At 40.8% G+C, this 24,508-nt stretch overlaps 6 protein-coding genes across 8 annotated transcripts in view; 3 read left to right on the top strand and 3 right to left on the bottom strand.

Moving 5' to 3' along the window:
* LOC127749341 (gustatory receptor for sugar taste 64e-like) overlaps positions 1–3,785 on the top strand; it is a 7,453-nt gene extending 3,668 nt beyond the window's left edge. The window contains exons 2-9 of one of the 2 annotated variants that reach the window (XM_052267206.1): positions 1,345–1,419; positions 1,649–2,057; positions 2,128–2,264; positions 2,334–2,519; positions 2,605–2,885; positions 3,056–3,210; positions 3,299–3,554; positions 3,639–3,785. In XM_052267206.1, the coding sequence (XP_052123166.1) occupies positions 1,345–1,419; positions 1,649–2,057; positions 2,128–2,264; positions 2,334–2,519; positions 2,605–2,885; positions 3,056–3,210; positions 3,299–3,554; positions 3,639–3,743 (1,604 nt within the window). In that variant the 3' untranslated portion in view covers positions 3,744–3,785. Of the gene's footprint in view, positions 1–1,344; positions 1,461–1,648; positions 2,058–2,127; positions 2,265–2,333; positions 2,520–2,604; positions 2,886–3,055; positions 3,211–3,298; positions 3,555–3,638 lie in introns of both variants that reach the window. The other variant, XM_052267207.1, reaches the window with a different exon arrangement.
* A 129-nt stretch (positions 3,786–3,914) lies between these two features.
* LOC113207888 (uncharacterized) lies at positions 3,915–7,242 on the bottom strand. The gene is made up of 5 exons (XM_026424630.2): positions 6,713–7,242; positions 6,417–6,635; positions 5,480–5,576; positions 5,230–5,361; positions 3,915–5,135 (listed from the first exon to the last, which is right to left on the bottom strand). Exons 1-5 carry the CDS (start codon positions 7,060–7,062, stop codon positions 5,037–5,039), a joined length of 897 nt encoding a protein of 298 aa, XP_026280415.1. The 5' UTR covers positions 7,063–7,242; the 3' UTR covers positions 3,915–5,036.
* Positions 7,243–7,544: 302 nt separating this feature from the next.
* On the bottom strand, positions 7,545–12,622 carry LOC113207864 (dolichyl-diphosphooligosaccharide--protein glycosyltransferase subunit STT3A). Of its 2 annotated transcripts, none has more exons than XM_026424591.2 (10): positions 12,539–12,622; positions 11,952–12,067; positions 11,711–11,878; positions 11,422–11,582; positions 11,242–11,332; positions 11,059–11,165; positions 10,442–10,633; positions 9,950–10,342; positions 9,272–9,842; positions 7,545–9,190 (listed from the first exon to the last, which is right to left on the bottom strand). In XM_026424591.2, the coding sequence occupies exons 2-10, from the start codon at positions 12,049–12,051 to the stop codon at positions 8,856–8,858; spliced, it is 2,118 nt and encodes a 705-aa protein (XP_026280376.1). In that variant the 5' UTR covers positions 12,052–12,067; positions 12,539–12,622; the 3' UTR covers positions 7,545–8,855. The 2 variants fall into 2 exon arrangements, with proteins under 2 accessions (XP_026280376.1, XP_026280377.1); XM_026424592.2 differs by lacking the exon at positions 12,539–12,622 and adding an exon at positions 12,345–12,510.
* A 243-nt stretch (positions 12,623–12,865) lies between these two features.
* LOC113207799 (uncharacterized) lies at positions 12,866–17,107 on the top strand. Its single transcript, XM_026424497.2, has 6 exons — positions 12,866–13,375; positions 13,470–13,717; positions 13,790–13,975; positions 14,052–14,199; positions 14,284–14,510; positions 14,594–17,107. Exons 1-6 carry the CDS (start codon positions 13,121–13,123, stop codon positions 16,095–16,097), a joined length of 2,568 nt encoding a protein of 855 aa, XP_026280282.1. The 5' UTR covers positions 12,866–13,120; the 3' UTR covers positions 16,098–17,107.
* A 431-nt stretch (positions 17,108–17,538) lies between these two features.
* Positions 17,539–20,402, bottom strand: LOC113207800 (uncharacterized). The gene has a single exon (XM_026424498.2). It carries the CDS (start codon positions 20,182–20,184, stop codon positions 17,947–17,949), a length of 2,238 nt encoding a protein of 745 aa, XP_026280283.1. The 5' UTR covers positions 20,185–20,402; the 3' UTR covers positions 17,539–17,946.
* A 70-nt stretch (positions 20,403–20,472) lies between these two features.
* On the top strand, positions 20,473–22,778 carry LOC113207801 (retinol dehydrogenase 12). Its single transcript, XM_026424499.2, has 7 exons — positions 20,473–20,667; positions 20,793–20,958; positions 21,040–21,148; positions 21,585–21,730; positions 21,815–21,983; positions 22,079–22,283; positions 22,433–22,778. Exons 1-7 carry the CDS (start codon positions 20,594–20,596, stop codon positions 22,686–22,688), a joined length of 1,125 nt encoding a protein of 374 aa, XP_026280284.1. The 5' UTR covers positions 20,473–20,593; the 3' UTR covers positions 22,689–22,778.
* Positions 22,779–24,508: the final 1,730 nt, after the last annotated feature.

Here is a 24,508-nt window from a genome sequence, read left to right as displayed (position 1 = left end):
CACACACACACACACACACCCGCCCCTGTCCTGGCAGCGCCTATGCGGAGCCAGAGGAGAGCTTTTCAGTCTGAGATGGAATTTAATATGCACACATTTTACGCACGACGGCCCTGAATATGTCGCGGAAGTGTGTTAGTTACGAAAGAGGTTCAACAGAGGCTTTCCGGGGGGTGGGGGGAATCGGCCCCCTTCCCCAACCAAACGTCCCGCCGGTCGTCCTTGGAGCCCCTCTCCTTCACCCCCGCGCCCTCGCGCCGCCCTTGAAACTCTCCGCCACCCCGTCACGCTCGGCGCTAAGCCCCTCACGCGCCCGCCGCGGCAGGCGTGGCTCCGAGGCTCACGAGAGCAGGCTCCAGGGCCGCCGTTTAGCCTTTCCAAGGCGGAGCCACTTGATCTTGATCCGACCCACGACACACATCATGCGGACACATCCTCTGCCAGTCTGGGGAGGAGGTGCGCCGTGACCGTGCGTCGCGCTGTCGTGGAGATCGATATCGATACCAACAGTAACGCCAGAGAGCCGCATTACGCATCGGCGACGCATCCGCTCCGAATGCGCAGCCCCGAGCGAAGCGCGAGCGACACGGCCCGTCCATCAGCGCGCCCCGCCGGCCCGGCGCTATCAACATATTTTATAATATAGTCATACCCCCTCCTCCCCCCCACTCCCTCCCGGGGGACCGGCCTACTGGCGTGCTGGCGCGCACAGGGTGCGAGGTTTAGAGTCTCTACTCCACCCCGGCTACAGCGCAGGAGAGCATAGGCCAGGCTCTCCCATGCCCTGACCCTCCTCCTGCTGCGCGCTACTGGTGCCCCTCCCCACTTTCCACGTACTGCGAGAAAATCATATACCACCTCATACGCCGTGCCGTAAGGTGCCCAACAATGGAGTCTCCCCCGAGTCCCCCGGGCACTGGCAAACGTGTTCCGCCTACCTCGAGACTGAGTGCGGCGGCTGGGAGGCTGGGCGGGGCGGGGAGGAGTCGGGGCGGGCCGCCGGCTCGACACAGCTGCTTGGCGGGCTGGCCTACCCAGCGCGTTGCAGGCGCTATCCTCAGAGTACAGCCTGCCGTCGAATTCTTGTTCCGGCGTAATCAACAAACGTTTGCAAGTGGGGCAAAGCCTAAAGGAATGCTAATTTCCCTCGTGCCACTTGGGCTAGACCTGGGGGACCGGAACAATCTGGCCTGCCAAACGCCGGGCATCCCCACCCAAGCGCCCATGTGGCCTTGTTCTGGAGGGGAAACGGCTTGGAGAGGCGGCACTTTTGCCTTCTAGTCTTGGGGACTGTCTAAAATGCCTTCGTTTTGTATGCTGTTCTCATGTGCTTCTCTTTTCCAGACTGTTCCGTCTCCGGCAGCCCGCGCCATGTCACGCCCAGGGTGTCGGAGCGACACCCACTGGCCTCCAGAAATGGTTAGCAGCCCACAAAGTACAGAGCCTGGTCGGCCTGGTCGGTGAGTCTGGCTTGAGCTGCGGCACCGCGTAGCGCAGCCCCCGACGCCTGGACGCTGCGTGCGCCACGGGCAGCCGGGGTGGGCGGGGGAAGGACTCGAGCGGGATCGGGAGCGGGAATGCGGGAGCAGGGAGGTCTGAGCGGAACGTGACATCCTTCACTCACGCAAACCCCTCCTTCTGATCGCAGTGAGGCCCAGGATGCCGCTGACGACCGTCAGCTCACTTTCTCCGATGCCACTGCCGCCTCGACTGCCCAGGACGCCGCCGTGCCCTAAGCCCGCCGCTGAGTCCGGGGGCGGCCCGGTGAGCACGGTGGCGCTGGGGGCGTGCGGGGCGGGAGGCTGGTGGTGCCCCTGCCCGCCACGCTGCCCCTGGCTACACATCCAGCCCGCCGACAGACACGCGGACGAGCGTTCGCGAACGCCCCCGCATGCGCACCATGATCACGACCCGGATCCGGACTTGGAGGGTCGGCGAGCGCCGCTCACCAGGGTACACCCGGACTCCTTCTCCGGCTCCATCCGGCACGCGCTCATCATCGGTTACTTCTTCTCGCTCCTGCACCCGGAGCTGGGGCCCTCCCTCTCACAGGACAGGTGCCGTACCCGCCCTCCCCGAGCCCCCGAGTGCCTCACTCCAACCCGCGCCGACTCACCTGCCCTTCAGTTCCAGGACGCGTCGCTGGTCGGGGGTCAGGATACTGCGGTTGCTGTACGCCGGGGTGATCGTCGTGGGCCTGAGCGTGCAAGCGGCGCTGTCTCTGTACCGCGAGATGACGGCCGACTCCCTGTGGGACAGCTCAGGTGAACTTCTTCTCTCCCCGTGGTGAGCCGACAAGGGCGATGTCCTGACTCCCCGCCCTCCGGTTCCAGTGGACATGATGTTCTTCGGCTCGGCCACGGCCGCCACGGTGCTGTTCCTCGAGCTTGGCCCGCGTTGGCGCCGCCTCACCCGCTCCTTCGAGTGCGTCGAGAGTCACATGGTAGACTTTGGGTACCCGCCCCTCCTGCGGAGGCAGATGAAGCGCCTCACTGCCGTCGTCCTCCTCGGCGCGGCCGGTGAGTCCTGGGGCGGCGGAGGAGAGGAGCTGGTGTAGGCAGAGCCATCGGTGTGTTCTTTACCCCCGTTTGTTTGCCCCACCAGTCGAGCACATCCTGTCCGTGTGGAGCGCCGTGGACTTCACGTGGCCGTGCTACATGGAGGCGGGGCCGGGCGGCCTGCTCAAGGGGTACTCGCTGCTCAAGTTCCCCATGACCTTCACTGTCATGGCCTACGAGCACTGGAAGGCGGTTGTCGTACTTTTCTTCAACTTCGTGGGCACCTTTTTCTGGAACTTCAATCACTTGTTCGTCATGCTTATTAGCATGCCTCTCAGCCACCGCTTCAAGCAGGTCAACGAGCGGCTGGAGGCCGTGACGGGCAAGGTGAGTCGAGCGCATGTGTTTCACCGTGTGATGTGAAGCTACCGGGTGTTTCGTTGATTGCGCTCCAGTGTTACGGTTTTTCGTACTCCCTCCCCAATCATACAACCGTGGAGTGTATTCAAAGAAACGCCCGGACTTGAGATGAAGCTTTCCTCACTCTGGTCACCTAGGTAATGACGGACGACTTTTGGCGTCGGGCGAGAGAAACTTACAATGAGCTGTCGGTGCTGTGCCGAGAAGTGGACGACGCCATCGGGAAGCTCGTGCTACTCTCCTTCGCGTCCAACATGTATTTCATCTGCCGACAGCTGCTGCACAGCTTCAGGTTGCTTTCGTTGTACTCCACAACTTAAGGGTGCTTCCAGACAAACGTCAGTGCATTGCTAAATTTGCTGAAATTCTTTTTGCCGCAGGACGCTACGCACGGGCTTCTGGTACAACCTGTACTTTATCTATTCGTTCGGCTACATGCTGCTGCGGACTGTGCTGGTCTCGCTGTTTGCGGCGTCTGTCAACGACCAGAGCAGGAGGCCACTCCGGGTGCTGTTCGGCGTGCCCGCGGAGGGCTACACGCACGAAGTGGAGCGCTTCATGAGTCAAGTCACCCGCGATCACGTTGCCCTCACCGGCTGTCGATTCTTCTCCGTTACAAGGGGGCTCATCCTGACGGTGGGGATTGTCACGCTCACCGCCACTCTATGGTGCTGATTATGCGATGGTGAAATTACGAATCTCTCTTTCGCTTTGCCTCAGGTTGCCGGGACAATAATTTCCTACGAGATTGTCTTGATGCAGCTGCACCCCATGGTAGCGGGAACGCCTCACAAGACAGATCACACCGAGCATTGTGGCCTGTGAGAGCAAGAGGATCTGCCTAGAGCGGACTGGACTGGAAAGAGGATTGGACTGAATAAGCTGTTTGGGACATAAGAAATGCCAGTGTAAATCTACAAAGACTCAATATCATACACCTATGTATTTTCATGACAGAATAAGAAGTGTGAAGTGTAATATCAAACTAGAAGAATATTATTGTCACACTTATCCATACTTTATTTTTGCTGTCCGCAAGATGCAAGTTTATGGAGTCCTTGATTAAGTTAAATCTTAAGGTTAATAATGTAAAAGTTTGGTCAATTTAAGGTACAATAAAATATTACTATTAAAATAGACATGTCATTGGCAAGAATTGTAGATATAAAATATGAGAGCAATGGTTGAGTCAGTGATGTGACAATCAAATAATTAGTACATCACACAAACAATTTCACAGGGCTACAAAGAATTAATTTAAAAAGCAAATGGAAGTTTTCAAAAAATTGTGAGACTCAACATATTTCTAATAACCCACTAGAAAGAGACATCAATCATTGTCAATTGCAAGTTTAAAAAAAGAAGATAAAAGACAAAAATATCTCACACAATTTTCTAATCTAAGTATGAAAGAAAATTTCACTATCACTATTGGAGGGATAGAATATTAATGTAATGAGATATAGCAGAACAATGGAGTTCAGTCTCTGTACAATACTAAGGTAAATTAGGAAGAGTACAAAGAAAAGTCAATTTCATAAGTACACTCAAAACATATTGACAAGTGATGCAAACTTCTGAACGACTAGATACCATCTTGGCCACAAAAATATTTAGAGGACTATAAAAAATATACTTAACAAATCTTAAAAGCTATTAAGGAAAATGCACAGGTTGTGAGGACGTTACAATAGAGTAAGAAAGAATACGGAATGTGCGAAAAGTGGAAGATCTCTCATGCTTGGCAAGAAGGCGAGGGCAGATCAACAAAACTTTTGGACATAACTGGAGATGCAAACTACTCAGTGCAATAAAGAATAGGCTGCAGTCTTATTTAAGTTCAAAGTACAGAACAGTCTTAGTTTTAAGTATTAAGTGCAGATAGATCTGAATGCAATATTAGAAAAACCATGACATTGAGACTTGAGATTCATGCAAATATGTTTAGATTCTTGAAAACTGGAAGGGAATCACAATACAGAAATAAGATGAGCTTTGAGAATTTCAAACTGCCAATTTTAAATTTGTTGGCAAGAATTTTCAGAGATTCTATCATCTATCACATAAGACATAAAAGGTTTAAAAATGTTTTCTTCTGTTGTGTATAACTGACTAGTTTTATTCAGGAGAATGGGTGACTTCTAAGCCGTCGTTGGCAGGGAAATATTCTGTTGATTCCCCACGAGCAGTACGCATTGTGGAACTGGAATCAGGTTTCTAGAAGTTTGATAGATAGAAAAATGCATATTAAAAAAATCTAAGCATTATGGACATGATTTAAACGAAAATAAAAGTGATGGAAGCAGCTTACCTCAACATCAGCCTGAGATGTAACCAAATGAAAATCAAAGCGCACCAATCGAAAGTCAGCCAAACACAGGAAACGCAATAGAGTAATTGATGCACACATTACCCATGAAATAACATTACACCATGATGCCACCTTCAAAGAAAATATCTAGGTTAGCGTGATACAGATGGAGATATGTGACAACAAATGTTAATGTCAAAAGGAAAATACAAATATGGAATAAATATATGTAGGTCAAAAAAGTGCTTACCTGAGAAATTTCCAAAAGTGCATAGTTAGCTGGTGTTATAGCATGCAAGGGACTATGCTGATCTGAAGGAACTGTTTCATTGAGATCCACTCTACACCTGTTTAGTAGAAGATCAAGCATCAAGCAAATATGCAAAACTAAGAAGTGCATCATACTACTGGTCATAAAAAAAAAATCTTGACAAAGAAAGGTGATTTTATTAAACCAATAAGATATGACCATTTTGGAGTGTTGCAAATTAAAGAATAATTAGAAATAAGCCAGTTACAAAGCTGTCTTGCACTCTATCAATGGGCTATTCTAATGAACTGCTCTTGTTAAAATATCAAATGTTGTATATGTTCACCCAAGTTGTGTGCCATAATACTACATTAATAAAAAGGATATAAGACTCCTCATTTGTAAAACTTAAATCTACAAATACTGCCGGGTAGAGCCCAGATCAAAATGAGCATTTACTACAAAGAAGGGCTGTTAACTTATTTGCAAGGAAAGGTACAGCAGAGCTAATTTTTTACTGGTTTCACAACATTGTATCTACTTGTGTTGTATACCGTGTATACCACTCAAGGAGGAATTTGAGCCACGAATGTCTCCATGATGTCAGAATGATCATTCATTTCACCGTCTTTAAATGTCATTGTGACCAATATATAATTTAGGATGTCACATTCAGTCACAATGACATCAGGATGAGTGCAAAAAGGCATCGAAATGAGGGCCTATTTTGAAGTCAAAGTCAGAGTGACGGCTCAAATTCCTCTTAGGGCAATAAACATAAAAAATTGAAAATGACTCACAAGGAGTCCACAGTGAGTTTTTCTAGTTTACTGAGATCTATGAATTCTACCTGACACTAATAGAAACTACAAAAAAATAAAATAATAGAGGATAAAAGTAATAGAGGATAAAAATAAGAATTAGGATTACAACATACCCAGTTAACGTTCGGAACCCATGTTGTGGATTCACATCAATATCAGCTGTTGTTCCATTTACTCCAGTTCCTCCCATTTCTAGTTGCTTTCCAAGAAGTTGATCACAAAATTTCTGGAGACCATTGTGCAGAGATGTGGTGGCAGATATGACAAAGCCTAGCGCAATGAGATTGAACACCAATGCTGGAATCACAATGCGCCAAGGGGATGGGAGGAATCTGAAACAAATATCATAGCATAGTTAGCACTCACCCCCTTCTTTTTAAAAGTACTTAGCAATACTAACAATACCCACCCAGGAGAGCCTTTACCTCCACGGCCACTCATAATAAAGAACATAGCAAGGACAAGAGCAGCTATCGATGCGACAACTGGTACAAACTCACAGTAATCGCACTTAGTGCTAGGCCCATACACTGCTTGGACTTCACGAGATTTAATATTTGAGCTAAACTCGATGTTGATGAGGCATGAGTCAGAAAATATGTTTCTAAATGTTCGGAGAGTATATGCACAAGCAAACCCAGCTAAAGCAGCACACATATAAAAGAAAGTCTGGGTGTATAACCAGCTTCTTGATATATGTTGATTTTCAACTAAACGAAATGAGCGATCAACCAAGGGTCCCTCCACTTTTTCAGACATGATTGCTCAGAGCAGATCAAAAGAAGCTCATTTAACACTGCTGTTGAGAAGATATCTCAGAATCTGGATCGAAGCAATGATAACTTTGTTGTTGTGACTTTAAGAGAGGCCAAGAATGCAGAGAAACAACAAGAGTAAGAAACGTCAAAACATTTCATTCAAACATGTGGCTTGTTTCCGAAGTATGACAAATTTGGCGGTACTACGCGACTCCAAGGGCGCCGGTCGTGGCGGCTATTTTCAAAAATAGGAGTGAGTGGGTCTTTGCCTTGAGCTTGAGCCTTGAGAAAGGGGAAAGGGCTGCCGCGCTTACTTATCTAAAGAATCTCAAGGAGTCGGCATTTGTGTTCGTGCGTGCGAGTCGCATTTTGAATAATGCTAATTCTGAAGGAACATTAATCCTCCTTGCTGGGTATGAGACTCCGAAAGAGCATAAGAGAAAAATAAGGGAGCAGGATATGAATCAAATCAGATCAGATTGGTTCATTGTTTTAAGCTGATTTAATGGAATATTAATATTGATACAAAACAGTGTAGATTGAATTCATTTCACATGAGGTACCATGCAAGAATTTGTACCAGTCAACAGCGGTATATCTTTATTTACAAATTAAGACTATAAGAACCCCACTTCTACAAACATACAACTTTTCTGATGTAATAAAAGCAGGCTCCAAACTCAATTTTCCATGGTATGGATCAAAATTTTGGAGATTAGCATGTTTTCATGTGTTTTTTCTTTTTAAAGGGCACCTCTATAATAACAACCAATGAGAAGAGAAATTTTCTTTCACATTCTGGCTCTCAAAACATAGTCTATACCCAGAATCAGAAATTTACAAAACTACAAATAAGGTAAATGTCAAGTCTGTCATGACTAGGCACCTACACACTTAAAATACATATATTATATCAAACTCGCATATCATCAAATGAGAGTATTTAAACAATGTTATGCCCTTCACTCACTTCAAAGCTGATATATTATTTAAATAGGAAAAAGTAAATTTAGTAAAAAAAAACGAGTGTGCGTTAAAGCTAAAGCAAAGAAGAGCTCATATGATTGTGGATGAATCATCACCTTCATTAGTAAATCTCATCATTCAGGCATCACAAGGTGTCAAACACATAGAGATCTCACTAATGTACTGAACCTGCAAACTAACTCCGGTTCAGGTTTAGAATGATAGACAATCCTCAAAGATGACTGCTGAAAAAAATTGGAAGATTTAACTAACTCCTACTTAAAAGTTAGATTCCTGGATTGAGTAGGGAAGTTTGAGCACCAAAGACTAAGAGCTAAATTGTACATGTTTTTATTATTTTTCTTGTATTTTTTGAATTGTTTTTTTAAAAAATTAGATCTGGTTATCTTTCTAAATAAGTGTTTACTTTAAATGGGGAGATATTGGCTAAACATGATTAGATCGTCCATGATCTCTGCACGACTTCATGTTATACTCACTAACCTTTAAGTAAACGACTAAAAAACATTTGTAGGTCAAATGTTGATTTTTTAAATAAAGGTCCAGAGGGGGCAGTGGAATTCATTTACACGGGTTTAGTGTTAACAGATATTGGTTGAAAGTAAAAACAAGACAAATAATCATCATATCATAATGATGAAAGTTGCAAGAGGCGCATCATCAACCCTAACAGGCGTACATCAAGATTAAACTACATACTGATAGATGAAAAAAGTAATACAACTGAGAGTCAAAAACACGAAAATAAGACATTACGGAAAATAGCCCTTAAGACCATGCCAAAATGTTAATACTGTCCAAACCTGTTTAAATTCCCCGGTTGCGCATATTTTTAACTTTGTAAATCCGTACTAACCAATGGTCTGTTGTGTAAGCCTCTTCTAACACATCAAGTTCAAAGTCCTTATTACCTATCTCTGCACCACGAACTCGATCCCAACCAGCAGGTCTTCCCATTTCAGTGTACTGTTGACCAAACCTGTAGTAGCACATCTTGTACATGAGGCAATTCAATAATGTAGGAGATCCTTCTTTATCAACTCTGAATTCCCCAGAAGGTGAATAATAATCCGTTTCTTTGATGTGACTGCCACTCTCTGTACTACCACCAATGCGCACCATCCACAAAAATTTATTGATATCTGCAGAATAAATGGAAATAAAATTAGACTCAGCACCATAAATTATGTAAACATAATTTGTCTGTTTGACAGTATACTAACCATCAGAAGAATAACCTATGACACCTCCAAATATTACAAGAACATAATCAACATCTAACTCTTGCATTATTTCATATGCTTTCTCCTCAGTAGAGGCCATTGCCTGTCCGACACGAGAAATATGGGTGTTGTTCCAAGTATTGTTATCAACAAGAATTGTTCTATTTGCCATAGCTGTTATCTGATATCCATAATCCCACCATGACATAACTTTAGCATCTTCTGGAGTATTCATTTTCAACCAATAATATGCCTCTCGAAAATCATCAAAGAGGACTCTGGAACCATCTTGAGAACGAGCAGATAACACAATACTTGGAGAACTGTAAGCTTCAGATGTAACCCAAGTGCAGTGGAAGGTATATGATATAAGCAAGAAGGTAATCATTCCAACAAAAGCAGTGGCAATCTCACTCTTCATTGAAAAATTGTCAAATTTCTTGATTTTTTTATCAACATTTTTAGAGGGGTCAACTTGTCTCATGTAGATTGTGAGCATAGCTGACACAGCAATGCCAGACAAGATGCACATGACAGGAGCCAAAACCAACATTAAACGCACCATGACACCCTGTAAAAATTACGTAAAAGCATTATTGGTGATCATATATAAATTTATGCCAGGAAAACTAGACAACAAATACTTAAACTATGAGAGGAAAATAAACTGATACTCACAGCAAAGTAAATGCTTGTCACACCGTACAATATGATAAAAATATTGGCATCAGTTAATTTAGAAAAGCAGAAGTACAATCCAGTTGGAAATAAGAACACCATAATTTGTAGATCAAAATAAAATGAGCTCCATGATGTAGGCTGATGTTCAGAAACGGATGCAATGATTGGAATGTTATTTTTGGCATATGAGGGATCTAGTAGGGAATAGAAGCGACCAGTCCATGGGGCAATTTTGCCACTCAAAGTGAGTACTGCTCCAAAAAGCAAACTGAGAGCAGCAATACCCCATACAAGAGCTTTAAAGAGAACATCAAAGTCATCTTTGTTCAGTTTACTTTTGAGGTACTCAACAAAAGCATAAATCTGACAGAGACCAAAGACACCAAGAGCCTGGAACACAATTATTTGTGATAAAGATTAATGAACATCAACGGCAACACTAGTTACAGATAGAATACCATATACCCATTATCGGGGAAAGTAACTTACAAGCATGTGCTCAGAGGTCTGGATTGGCTGAAACCCAACAAAGCTCACTTGCATGGAAAGCAAAGTACCAACACAGTACAAAGTGCTGTACGCTGAGTAAATCCGGTGTGAAAACCGGCCAGTAAGCATCAGAACTAAGACGTGTAGAGGGATAAGATTGATTAGGAAAACATATCCTCCCCATGATGAGACCTTAAATAAAATAAAATAAAACTCAATTACTTAAATAAGAAGAAAATTACAACAATTGTGCACTTTTATAAGCCAATTCACAATCTTTTTTCTTAGTTACTACTAATGCCAAATACAGGGTGGCCGCTCTGCCCCGTTGTTTTGAAAAGGTAGACTAGCCCGCTTGCAAATGGAGGGGGAAGGTGAGAGGGGACGGGAGAGGTAGGTGCGGGCGGGCTAGTATACCTTTTTAAAACAACGAGGCAGAGCGGCCACCCTGTATCCACAACACTATGGTAGCATTAAAAAAAGGAAGTTATAAGTCCAGACAAACAATAAATGCTCCTTTGCAAAAATGCTTTGGCTTCAATTATAGAAGATTGACATTAACTTTGTAAAAATGATTGTAAAATGAGCCATAGATAAGAAAAATTAATTTTCAGTACCATGTAGAAGTAACTTAATGCAGCAAGAGTCGCCCAGTAAATGGTGCCTGTTTTGACCGCTTTGATCCACATGTAGTAGGTTAGGAGCATACAAAATATAGCAATTCCTTTAAAAGAGAAACTGGTATAAGAACAAACCATGAATTTTAGATGGAAGTAAACAGAATTGGAAATATAGTTTACCTTCGTTGTCATAAGAACCAGCAACAGAACGAGAAATATAACCAGGAACGATTGAAATCATTACAGCAGCAACTAAACCTGCTCCTGAGTCCTGTCAACATAAAAATAAAGTTACATTTCGTAAAAACTTCAAATAAGTTAAAAAGTTAAAACCAATGACTGAGACCAAGCTACACATACCCAAAGCTCTTTGGTCAAACGGTATGTAACAATTGTTGTCAAGCTGGAGAAGAAAGGAGCCAAAAAAACACACACATTTCGAATATCGATAGTAACATTGAGTAGCCACATCAATCGGAAAAGAGCAGCAGAGGTAACCATTAAGCCAGGATAGATAGTACCTGAGACAGAAAAACAAAGAACTGAATAATTGACAAAAAGATACATTTGTCGAACAATAACTGAAATATTGGTATTCAAGAGTAAAACTTAAAATAAAAAAGGGGAACAGAGCAATTCAATTACGTACCACCAATGATTCTGCCCAGAGGGTACCACGCTCTGTCATCAAACCAGTTGTGAAAATTGTAAAACCCTTCTTCAGTAAGGTATTTTGTGGTCCGATAGTTGAAATAAGGATCAAACTCATGAATGACACTTTCATAACGTAAGACAGAAAAAAGTCGAGTTGCAAATGCTAAAACAAATGTTAACAATTTGAAAATGATTCTGCACACAAAATGTGATTTGAAGCAAAGACTTTTACTTACACAACACAGCAGCTAATGAAAGAATACTTAAGGTAAGGAGAGATTCCTGTTTATCCCTAGTCATACGTAGAACATGGGAATTCAACCCAAGAAAACCCATGTTGGAATAAGTTTACCTGAAAGAGAAATTGGAGGTGATAGTGAGATAAAAAGGTTATCAACAACAAAATAGACGAGATTTTCGTCAAGTAAGCAAAATACGGAATAAGCGTTATTCTTAATTTATAATGACAGCAGTTGAAATTTTGTTTGTCTTTAAAAAATTAACTAAAAAAAGGTGTAGAGCACCTAGAAGCTTGATGGTGTTAAAGGTCAAGAATACACTTTACAGTATTTAGAAAAGTCAAGAAATATTTTGCAGTGAGAAAAGGAAACTAGATATAAACTGTTTACCGTTTTTTAAAAAAAGAAACTTTAACCTCAAATTAAAAAGAGTTCAACTTCAATCAAGAAAAAAAAATACACGTTAAAAAATTGCAATGGTGCGAGGGAAACGAAAAGGGATCATAAATGCAAGCAGGATAATCAGCACGGTTGTAAATGCTTCACTGGAATTGTGCAAAAACAAATCTTTGAAAAACACGTACGTCAACAGAATACCCGGCCGGCGAAGCGGGGACCGACGACCGGACCGAAAAGCCACACTGCCCCCCACTACCGTCCTCTCCCCGCCCCCCGCCCCGCACCCGCAAAGCTTGCGAGCGTGGCAATCAGTGCTGCCATTTTAAAGTTACTTTTTACGACAAGAACGTTCCAAGCACAAAGTTATGTGCCCTTCGACTGCGCAAAATGAAATATCAGGTAACAGCACTTTGTTTATTTTTGAAAAAGGAAACTTCCTATCACTACTTTGTCAATGTCGATTCAAAGGTTGTCGTTTTGTTGCGGCAACTACAATCCCTTTACCGTGCCTTACACAAGGCAACGCCGAATGGCTGTTATTTGTTTTTATTTCTATTTTTCACGTAAACCAGTGCTGTTTGGCTGTCTGCTTCTGCTGTGGCGTGTAGCGAAAATATTGCGAAGAAAATGTGTCTTGTTCGGTTCAGTCTTGATGGACGTGCATGAAGTCAGTGAAATAGTTTGAAAATGAACTAATGCTGGTGTTGAAAGTTTTCTTCGCCTATTTCGTGTACTTTTTCTAGTCTAAAATTCTAGTTCTGGTTACAATGGAAACAACGAATCCCACAACTAGTGGTGGTGATTATCACCAAACTGAAAACAAGTTAAATGAAGAGATTAGCGAAAAAAGTTGCGGTTCTGATTGGGACCTTGGAATTCGTGATTCCGATAATCCATATCATGGCAGAGCCTTTGTTGATGCAGAAGATAATCTTAAGTTTTTCCCCCCTTTGTACCGTCAAAGGTATGAGGTTGTGAGACAAATCCTAAAAGAAGAAAGGTGGTCCCCACTTCCGACAAAAGTAAGTGTCATATCTTTTACAATTCTCTGTAATATATGTGTATGTTGAATCAGTATTTTGACTTTGGCACCATGCAATATTCCAACTGTTTCAGGTTGTCGAATTTGGATGTGCTGAGCTTGCAATGTTTCAGTATTTTAAACAAGTTTCTCACATCAGCGAAGTTATAATGGTGGATATTGATCCACATATATTGGACTACTATGTTTGCCGTGCTAGTCCCCTAAATTCCGATTTTCTAAATCCCCGTCAAAACCCTTTACATGTTGAGGTCCTCTGCGGAAGTGTTGCTGACTGTGATGTCAGGTTGCTAGGGGCTAATGCTGTTGTTTGCATAGAATTGTAAGTACTGGATCTTATTGCTGTGCATATTCTGGAAGTACGTGAAATTGTATGTGCATCTGTTTCATTTAGAATTGAGCATCTCGAAATGGATATAGTTGCAAAGCTTGAGAGAACCATTTTTGGGTTTATACAGCCAGATATTGCAATATTTACTACTCCCAATTCAGACTTTAATGTGTTATTGAAAGGTATGCTAGGGAAGTTCAGACACTATGACCATAAATTTGAGTGGTCAAGAAGTGAGTTTTCTGACTGGTGAGTGCATGCTACTGTTTTTCATTTTTAAGATAAGATACCCTGCTCTCCAACTCATGATTGACTTTTCAAATAGGACAAACAAAATTATATCTCAATACCCACACTACAAAGTAGAAATAAGTGGAGTTGGTGTTCCCCCTGAAGGTAAAGAAGATGTCGGATATTGTTCTCAGCTGGCACTATTCATTAGAAACCATGATTATGTACCTACTCAGTCTGAGGTTGGTATGACAATAAAAAATTTCCTGCTTGGTTTTTATTCTACCCTGCTCTCAATGCACTAACTGGCTTATTTCTACCCACAGGATGCCAAAGAAGTTTACACCACCTGCAGAACTTATGATCACCCTGGCAAAGAACCTGACACAAGAAGTGATGAAGAAAAACTCAGTAATGAAGTGCTATATCAGTTAAATAGGATGGCATATTTAGAATTGTATAAAGGAGATTATGAAATATCCAAGATACCTCTACTAGACCTGACTACAGCTGTACAAAAAATTATTCCATCAGCAGATATTGAATCTGTGAGGTAAAATTGCACCCTATCCTTTTTATAGAGAAAAACTTCCTTTCGTTTGCATTTTGAATTACCTTTGCCTCCTTTCTTCTCAGGTCCTTGATAGCCCCTACAGATTTAATTGAAGAGAATGGTCAAATTTCTATCTCGTACAATTTATATCCGGAAAGCTCTCACAGTCATAGTGAGGACGATGAACAAGAGAACCAAAGAACTGATGAAGTTGTTGCACCTGAGGAGGACAATGAAGAAAGGTGGGACACCGAAGATCCCCCTTTATGGTTTTTAGAACAAAGTTCACTCGCAGAATATCATATGGGTGTAGCATTAATTGACAATGCATTGAATTTAGTTCATGAAAGACAGGTTCATATGACTATGATTGAAAGTGATTGGGTGTATAATTCAGATAGTGATGACAACAGTGATGATGATAATGTTAACCGAAAATATGAAGATGAAGAACTGGATGGAGTTCAGGCTGATTGTGAGAGAAGGTGGAATTCATCAGTACCACAGCGTGTTTATTCTTCAAGGTACCAAAGCAAAGCTGATTCCAAATCATCTGACAGCTGTGGTAGGAGTGTAATTGAAGATAGTCCTCCCCATGGAACCTCAATTATAAGTGACTTTGGTTCTGCTAGTGTTTGTGCTGCATCAAGTCCTCTTTCCTCATCGAATGAACATGAACTAATATTGAACACAAAACGAGAGCCTATTACAGACTCTGGTGTTGATTTGTCACCACTATTGAATTCAAGTTACCCTCAAGATGAAATAGGAGATGTGTTTCCTTGTGGAATGAGATCCTCTGTTGTTGAATGTACGTTTACTAAAACCAAAGATTTACCTAAGTCTACATCTGTAGAAGTCTTACATTTGGATGAATCATGCTCACTTAAGCGTCGTGCAGGCCTAGAATACGTAGAATATGCTCCCTCTACAAGTGTCGCTCTCTGCTACACAGGTCAAAAGTACTATGATTCTGACAAGATCCCTGGAAGTGTAAACATGTCAATGAGCTCTGAGCGCAAATCTCTTGATGGTTCACTAGTTAGAGACGCAGTTGATAGTTGCAGTTTAGATTTTGCTGGCGACAGTGGGTACCCAAATTCCTCCTCCCTCCACCATGATATTGATGTGGATTTGACCCCTGAACAAGTTGATGACATCTCATCAGAAAATGATGAGAGATCTAATCAATCTCTTTCAGAAGATGAACTTAGTGACTTATCAGACCGTGCACCTGCTTTGCTTCGAAGAATAATCCACCCAAGACATCCAATTGTCCCTATTGTATTTGAAAATGTTGAAAATGGTGATTTAGCCAATAACAACCGAGATGGTGAAGGCAATAATGCTGTAGCCGAACTGGGTGAAGAAAGAGAATTTGTTGCTCTAGTACAAGAAGGAGAAATGCAGGCTTTGTTGGCAGTTCCTGTTGCAGAGGAAGTTGATTTGCCAAAATATGCTGATCCTTTCCCAGATTGGTTAATTGATCTTTTAAAAATAGAAGAAGATTGTGAAAAATCACCTGGTTTTGAAGTACAGGCTGAAGAACATGATTGTGACGAAGGATTAGGAGAAGACACAATATAAACCTGTTTTTCAGCCTCAACTGTGTCTAATTTTTCAATATCATTTTTTAATTTTATGTTATAAGAAAGAAATCATGCTTGTCACCTTATATCATTTTTGACGTATAGGAACTTGATTGTTTTCAAGACAAAGTTACTTAAATGTTAACCTGTAGTTTGGTTCTGTCCTAAATATTATTGTAATTATATCTTTTAGGTGTTACATGCAGTCAAACTCATTCTACTTGACTGGAGCAGTATGTGAGTATTTCAATCTACCTACAATCTGTATTGTTTTGAATATTTTTTTTTTTTAAACACACTTTGTGTTTTATTTAACACTGCTCTTTTTCTGTTACGGCAAAATTTAGAACAAAACTTTATTTTGTTTGTTTATGGCACCACCTTTTTATTTCTTTGTCTTTTAGACTAGCATACTTTGTGAGAAGCAACGCGTGTTGGCAATGCTGACAAGGTTTAGATAAAATTAACAGGTGTCTCAGAAGCTCCGGTAAACGTGGAGACAGATTTGAAATGTCTAATATTACTTTTTATATTAGGATGAGGTAACCCTAATTACAGCTGGGTTTGGTGTGAAGCAAAGCCTTGCATTTATGTGTAATTGTTACAGTATTTCATACTATTGATATAATTGGTAATGTTCTGTTGTTCATGTCAAATTCTTGAATGTAAGAAGCCAGATGGTTTCTAAGATTATGATAGTTTCATCAAAATGTGATAATTCTTTAATATATTCTCATGCTTGTTTCTGTAGTAGTGTGCCTGTCACAGCAGAGATTACAAATGAATAATCAGTATACTTTGTGATAATATTGTTTTATCGTCAATTCACTCTAGTTGCATGGGTATCTAAAAGTGTGATTACAATTATTCTTGTTCCTGTATTTTTAATTTGTATTTTGAGTTGATTTGAAGTTGTGGGTCATGTGTGAAGACCTATCTGATGAGCCATTGCCCTGTAGCAGTCAAATATACAAGCTACTCTTTTTGTCAGTAGCAGTCTCTTTACAAGTGGCAGTGTCTTCTGACCATCCCTTTGTGCCATATTTAACTTTCAGCATGTTACGCCTTGGAGATCATATTTTTTGGTCTAAATCCATGTGATATTACATTTGTTAAATGCCACTCTGCATTTAAAAAGTTTTTATTTTTGCTGATTTTTCTTTTGCACTTCAACTTGACATATCTATGAGACAAATTGTGATAGTCATCAAGCTATCACAATTAAACAGTAAAATAACCTTATGATGGCTCAAATTTACTGTTGTATTGGCACAAGTTAAGTAATACCACTATTTTCAGAATACTGCTCTCACATTTTCTGTCAGTTTTGTATTAGGAAGATATGCCTCACCTCTAATTTGAAAACCTTTACAAATTCTATCTGAGCCTCCAAAAAGCCTTGGTTTGTGCTATACATAAGAAAAAAAATCTAGACAATCTTTGAATGAAATCTTCGGCTTTCTTTATTTGCACCTGGCAGGACATGCAATGAGTTAACAATATGCATCAGACCGATTTTATTGACAGTGTATATTTAATATTTAGTTTTAGGAAAATAGTTGTTTTGATAAAGAACATAGGTAATCATGAAACAAGTGAAATAATTTTAAAAAGACTTCCTCATTATGACTATTGTGAAGAATCTTAAACGCTTAGCATAAGATAAAGAGAAACAATCTTCCATTCCTGATTTGAAATATATTCTAAATAATGTTATCAGCAAAACTCAGTTGCTGCTTGTTGAAGAAGACATGAGATCAGTAACATGTCACAGAAACCGCAATGTATTTTGATTCATTCAAAAATCAATGCCACTTCTGACTAAAATTAAAAACAAAAAAAAGTAATCATGTTTTTTCTTGTTGATCTTCAGCCACTTCTGACTGGTTAGACAAACAACCACCCTCTGGAACATTGCTAATAGTCGTAGACTCTGAAGCTAATGTGTCAGGTAAATTTTCTACTTCCACATTTTTACTCTGACTATTTTCTTCATCAGATCCATTACTAACCAATAACTGTAACATCTGATATTCTTGGACACTACCTTCAACATGAAGCACCAAAGGAGGCACAGGCGGTAAATCTGGAACACTAGCACACACTGGTTCTAAAACAATCTGTTTTTTCCGAGCAGATAGAATTCGTTTTCGAACATTTCTACAAATTTTACTGGTTATCACAACTTTCTTCAAATCTTTTTTTTCTGCCCACCTATCAGCCCATGATGTTTTTGTTGAAACAGGTTCACTGGCATTGGGTTCCTCGGGTTCTTCAGACAAGCCACACTTACCTTCAACTACATCCTCTAAGTTATTACATGGTGAATTTGTACAGTCATTAGTTTCCTTCAAAATGTCTTCTACAACTGGATGTTTGGGTGTGTCTTGCTGCAGCGGTGTTGTCTCTGCACAGTCCTTATTTTGTACTGATGGCTTAGTGGGCATTTCCCCTGGAGGTAAACTAATTGAATTAAGGTCTATTTCCTGTGTGGTGACTTCCTGACATTTTTCAGGGGAAGGAGCATTATCAGTTACTGTTTTACGTCGATAACTACGGTTTCCACGTTTTTCAATGCGGCGTCTGGATCTTTCTGGTGAATCTATCCTACGTTTATTTCTTCTGTGCCTAAGATGGTGGTGCTTCCGTCCTCTAGTTTTTGACTCAGATAACTCCTCATCACTTTTCCCACTTGAACTATCAGAAGATAAACAGACTGTTGGAAATTGTTCCCTGTTACCAACAACCTCCACATCTTCATCTGATTCTTCCTCTGAAATTTCACCTTCCTCTTTCTCCTCATTCAACAGAGGTTCGTCATTTCCAGGAGGCACTTCAAAAGTATCATCATTATTCAAGGAATGTGAAACCTCTTGATTATTGTTAGTTGTAGTTGTAGTTGTACTAGTATTACAGGCAGATCTTGTGATATCATGGTCGGACAGAGAATGAGGGCTGCCCGGTTCTTCAGTTGATTCATTCTCAACTAAATCAAAAACTTCAATTTCTTCTTCTTTCTCAATTTCCTTTAAAGGCTGCGAGGAGTGTGACATGTTGTTTTCTCTTCCATCAAGTTTGTTAATTTCAAGTTCATCATTAATGACACCTGTAATTTTGTCTGCATCCTTACCATCAATGGAACTTTTAAAGAATTTTTTGACAACTCTTTCTGAGTGGGAATTATTACTTGAGAAGACCTTGATAAGGAAACTTTCCTGTGATGAAACACCAGTCTTGTTAAAATTTGGTGAGGATCCTAAATCTTCAGGTTCTTCCGTAGTGGCTTTGGTTGATACATCAGTGTCTTTTTCCAGAGTCTCGTCTATAGAAATCACTTCGATACCAGATTCAAAATGATTATTTGAATGATTTTCCTCAGCAATGCTTCTGTTTTCACTAACTACAATACTTGATTCAGTTGAATTACTATGTGCAGACTGATATGGAGGTAAGATTGACTCTTCGTCTCCAGAATCTATGCATATAAGTGGCACATTATTCTGTGACTTACAGGAATTAGTTGGTGTTATCGCTACTATCTCTGGCAAATCGTCATCAGAATCAGCTGAGCATACGGTATTTTCATCTCTCTTCAAGACTGTATTGTAAGCTATTTCCTGCATTTCCTGTTCAAGAATATCTAGAAGTGTTTTCTTCTTTTCCTCTACACTGCAGTATTCTTCAACCGATGGTAAACTGTCTCCAGAATCTGTGTCCAATTGAAGAGTTAAGGAGTTGTTGTCTGGAGGAGTCTCAAGTGGTTCTCCACATAGTATTTTGCGTACTTCTTCGTCAGACATATTCTTCAGCTCCTTAAGGCAACTTTCTTTTAATGCACTTAGAGTCAAGCCTTTTAAAATGGGGGGAAGCATACAATTGAGCTTCTCTTTTTCCATGACAGCAAACACTTGTTCTATCATTTGATCTCGGTTACTGATGTAATGGGCAATAGGAAATACATCTTCTGACATATCAACAGATTCATCACCACTTGAGTCATTCTGTTTTCTTCTTTTAACTGTTTTATGTTTCTTATGAGTCCGTTTCTTTGCTAATTTCTGACTTGTCCCGGAGTTCATCTCCATTTTTTACACTATAACCAATCAAATACACTGTGCCTTTCAGTCCATTATTTCAAAATTCTGAAGTTTCAAAAACACAAAGGCGTGTGACCGATATGAATTAAAAAAGTGTTTAAAAGGTACTTGTCACTAACTCCTAAATACCCTTCATTTAAGCTAACACGCCAAATTTTGAAATAAAAAGGACTAAAATAACAAATACAGATAGTCAAAATGATAGGGTGATCATTAGTTTTTCATTCTGATTATGTTGAACATGTTGAATTTTTCATAGTGCTGAACAGAAGCAGAAGACAAAAACAAAAGAGTGTTGAGGGTAGTGCGAGGGGGATGAGAGGTTAGAGTGGCCGATTTGCAAATATTGTTAAGGAACTGATTGTAAAGTTGTTAATCATCTCACGATATTACGAGAATGAATCGGATTCCATTATGGACCAAGGTTGTATGTGGTCTCGGTGTGTACGCCGGAACTTCAGTTCTTGTGAAGTGAGTTATAATCTTGTGTTCCTCTTCTAGTACTTGGTTATGTTCACCATAACACTGTCCAACTGTTCCATTTCAGTCATATTTTTATCTTACGAAGTTACTTATCAGAGTTATGCTTTTTCCAGAGAAAAACTTGGTGGCCCTGATTTTGATGCTGCTGTTGATATCGGTGGAAAAGTCGCCATTGTTACCGGAGCCAACTCCGGGATAGGGTTTGAAGTTGCAAAAGAACTTGCTTCGCGTGGTGCCAAAGTTTACCTAGCTTGTCGTGACAAAGATAGATGTGCAGCGGTACGTTCTAATTTGAAGTTCATTTCAATGATTTTTCAGTTTTTTTGTGTAATTTGAATGCTGTTTGTAACGTCTTTCCAGGCACGAGAAGATATATACTTGGCTACGGACAACAAAAACATTTTCTGCAGATATTGTGATCTTTCTTCTTTAGAATCTGTGAAGAGATTTGTTCGACGTATCCGCAAAGGTTTGTATAATCTAATTTTGTTGCAATTTGTATGTTATTGTGCAGCTGTACAAACCAAGGGTTTTGCCTTTGAATCAAATCAAAACTAATCTCTAAAATTTCTTCTGAATCACATTGAACTAGCTCTTAAGGATTTGAATCAAATTGATTTGAATCAGGCCTAATTTGAGGTCAAATCAAATCCAGTAGACAAATTGCTTGACAGGTGTAGAAAAATGAAATCAATTTGATGTTTCACTTAGAAAAACTGATTTAGGAAATTGGGTTTGTCTTTGGGGAAAATGTGTTATGTGCTGTTTACAAATCTTAGTTCACTACGTTAGACCCAGTGATTTAAATTAAAATCTGGCTAATTTGATCTGATTCCAAACAATTTGCTCAGCGCTAGTTCATTATCTATAGTGAAACGTTAGTGAAACATTGTATTTTTTTTTAGATGAAGATAAAGTTGATCTCCTGGTAAACAACGCGGGAGTTATGTGGGGTGCCCGAGAAGTTACAACTGATGGCTTTGAAACTCAGTTGGGTGTGAATCACTTAGGTCATTTTTTCTTAACAAATTTGCTTGTGGACAGTCTCAAGGTAAATGTAACTCATTTTATAATTCATTTTTCTACTGTTCTACTTCTAAATATAAGCAAGGGACCCGTTGATAATTTGTTTTAGAAAGGTGCACCGAGTCGTGTTGTGAATGTTGCTAGTACTGCACATTTCAAAGGTAAAATAAATGTGCAGGACTTGAATAGTGCTAATGACTATAGTGAAAGTGGAGCATACAATCAGAGTAAACTAGCAAATGTACTTTTCACACGTGAACTGGCTAAACGTCTACAGGGTAAGATTGAGTTAACGCTTGCTATGGTGCTATGGTTGACAAAAATTTTGATTGACTTGTAATATAATTTTGTTCTGCTCTTTGCAAAATTCTAGGCACAGGTGTTACTGTAAATGCTGTCCACCCTGGTATTGTTGATACAAATATTGTTCGCAACACTGGATTTTTCACCAGCATGCTAATGTTTATACTTAAACCAATTGCCTATCCTTTTATAAAAAACTCGAAACAGGGGGCTCAAAATGTGTTGCATGTTGCTCTTCATCCTGATCTTGAACAGACTACGGGAAAGTATTTCAAGTAAGTATCATAATATCTCTAGATTTCAGTTTTAGAAGTTACCTAATCTACATGTATGTGTACTGTGTTTGAAAATTCATTTTGAAATCTTTCACAAACAACTTGATTTTTGCTAGAGATACTATTTGAACTTTGCTTATTTTTTACAGTCTTCGGGAAATTAGTGAACCCTCAAATGAAGCTCTGAATGAAAAATTGGGTTTATGGCTCTGGCTTACCAGTGAAAAATGGACAAAGTTGCAAGAGACTTGCAAAGAATTAAATATTCAACCATTAACTCATCCGTGGGAGTCAGTGAACAACATCTCTATCCCAGATTCAAAACTGAAGTCTAATTCTTTACATGTAAATACTGTAAGCCAGGTTACGTCCAGTAATTTGACAACGAATACCTTGGCCTCCTAGCACAGGCCTTTGTGCCTGAAAGGGCACTACAACTACTCCCTGTAGATGTGATCACCCCTCTTTTTTTGTTTTAATAAATTTGGTGTGTTATTTTTGTTTTATTTTTTGTTTATTTCCTTTTCTTATACTCTTTCAAATTTATGCTCAAATCCAGTAACTGCCTTTTCATAATGAAAAATGAAGGACACAAACAGTATTACAAAAGCAGTTTCTCTCAATTTTACTCTGTATTTATCTTATATAGTAACAATGTTTGAACCCAGTATAATTTTGTATTTGTTAATCATACCTTTTTCTCAAAATCAAGTTTATGTGATCACTTTGGGGTAGTTATTTCGGACCTTATATCATCATGTATCAAGTGATAACTTCTGCACTCTGCAGACTTTATTAGAATAGATACGTATCAGTCTCATCTTCTTGAGGAGGAACAGAGACTTATCCATCAAATATGACTTGTGAACAACAAAAGTAAAGCAAAGATTGTCTTGTAGCCTTCATGTAGCTCTCACTTTTGCAGTTATAGGTAAGATATCTACTATTGTAAACAGACTTTGTTGTTGATATACCTGTCGATAATACCTGAAAGACCAGTTAATTTCTGATTTAATCATGTGTACACTATCACACTATCGTAACCATATAATAGGGATATTTTAAACATTATTCAATCATATGCTGTATTCTGAGGGAAAGTGGGGTGCTTGAAGTTCTATACTAACTGTACTGAAGATGTATATATAGATATATGAACAAGTACGGAAGATACGTTTTACTCTTGAAGATTGTGAAGAAAGCTTGAGAGAAGTGTGTATGAATGTACAGTACGTATGTATGTATCATAGGAACTAGCGAGTCTGCTGGCGGGGGACGCTGAGTGATCGCCCACATCTTTATCAAAACGTGAACTCTAAAAATATAACAATCGTGCACGCCGCCTCATTGCCACTCGCTACATTCTGGTACAAGCGTTCGGCACACGGCGCAGTGTGGCCCCTGGAGGGTGGGCTTCCAATCCTACACGGACGAGGAGCATGGCGCCCATGCGTGCAAGATGGGTTGCCGCTTCATGCAGGCGTCTGCAATGATGACTGTCGCAGCACGGCCGCCGGTCCAGCTTATTCAAAAATTAGCGAAGAGGAGGCGTAGAAACATAAAATGAGTAGGCCATCAAGTGCATTGTTTGTTTATTGTTGTTTTGTTGTTGTTGTTTTTTGTTCAAATAGTTGAGCATAAAAAAAATGTGTACACGTATGTAGGCTACCTTGATGTAGGCACAGTAAATGATGCAATTTTCTTTCAGTGTGATATTTTGAAAACCTATATCATTTGCAAAATAATTTTCACTTTGGAGCTTTGCTTCGTGTCGTCCCATGGGGGACGGCATCATGCCATAGAGAGGCTGGCCTTGCGGTGTCTCGTTGCGTCGCCCATGTTCATATCCAGCACGCGCACCACGGCCGCTACCAGCCCCGCGGAGCCAAGCGGGGCCTAGCCCCAGGCCTAGACGCAGCGGCTGCCACCGCTAAAAAGTCAGATTGCCAAACCGAACAGCCGGGCAGGAAACGGAGTCAGGACGGGGAGAAGAGGGCGTAGGACTTCCGCACGCTCATAGGGTCGTAGAGCAAAGCCGGCGAGCCGCTCCTCGGCTCCCCCCCCCCCCCCCCACCCGCGCTCCTCCCGCACTTCCCCTAGACAGTAGGCAAGCCACAGACGGGCTAGGCTCAGGCCCTAGACAGGGCGGCTGGGCAAAGCAGATGCTTACAGGTCACAGTCCCAGACCTATGATTTCATCTCCATCTCGGCCAACGCTCATGGTT

This window comes from Frankliniella occidentalis, unplaced genomic scaffold (assembly GCF_000697945.3).
Source record: "Frankliniella occidentalis isolate FOCC.00 unplaced genomic scaffold, Focc_3.1 Scaffold47, whole genome shotgun sequence".
Classification (NCBI taxonomy): domain Eukaryota; kingdom Metazoa; phylum Arthropoda; class Insecta; order Thysanoptera; family Thripidae; genus Frankliniella; species Frankliniella occidentalis.
This window is presented reverse-complemented; position numbering and strand designations above follow the sequence as displayed.

Excerpts from the sequence above, each read along its gene's own strand:
- LOC113207888 (XM_026424630.2), bottom strand. The coding sequence starts at position 7,062 with ATGTCTGAAAAAGTGGAGGGACCCTTGGTTGATCGCTCATTTCGTTTA. Across the intron at positions 6,636-6,712 it reads GGAGGTAAAGGCTCTCCTGG|ATTCCTCCCATCCCCTTGGC; the intron begins GTGGGTATTGTT and ends TATTTGTTTCAG. Across the intron at positions 5,577-6,416 it reads GGGTTCCGAACGTTAACTGG|GTGTAGAGTGGATCTCAATG; the intron begins GTATGTTGTAAT and ends TCTACTAAACAG.
- LOC113207799 (XM_026424497.2), top strand. The coding sequence starts at position 13,121 with ATGGAAACAACGAATCCCACAACTAGTGGTGGTGATTATCACCAAACT. Across the intron at positions 13,718-13,789 it reads GCTGTTGTTTGCATAGAATT|AATTGAGCATCTCGAAATGG; the intron begins GTAAGTACTGGA and ends TGTTTCATTTAG. Across the intron at positions 14,200-14,283 it reads ATGTACCTACTCAGTCTGAG|GATGCCAAAGAAGTTTACAC; the intron begins GTTGGTATGACA and ends TTCTACCCACAG.
- LOC113207801 (XM_026424499.2), top strand. The coding sequence starts at position 20,594 with ATGAATCGGATTCCATTATGGACCAAGGTTGTATGTGGTCTCGGTGTG. Across the intron at positions 21,149-21,584 it reads TGTTCGACGTATCCGCAAAG|ATGAAGATAAAGTTGATCTC; the intron begins GTTTGTATAATC and ends ATTTTTTTTTAG. Across the intron at positions 21,731-21,814 it reads TGCTTGTGGACAGTCTCAAG|AAAGGTGCACCGAGTCGTGT; the intron begins GTAAATGTAACT and ends AATTTGTTTTAG.
- LOC113207800 (XM_026424498.2), bottom strand. The coding sequence starts at position 20,184 with ATGGAGATGAACTCCGGGACAAGTCAGAAATTAGCAAAGAAACGGACT.
- LOC113207864 (XM_026424591.2), bottom strand. The coding sequence starts at position 12,051 with ATGGGTTTTCTTGGGTTGAATTCCCATGTTCTACGTATGACTAGGGAT. Across the intron at positions 11,333-11,421 it reads GTTTGACCAAAGAGCTTTGG|GACTCAGGAGCAGGTTTAGT; the intron begins GTATGTGTAGCT and ends TTATGTTGACAG. Across the intron at positions 9,191-9,271 it reads CATAGGTTATTCTTCTGATG|ATATCAATAAATTTTTGTGG; the intron begins GTTAGTATACTG and ends TTTATTCTGCAG.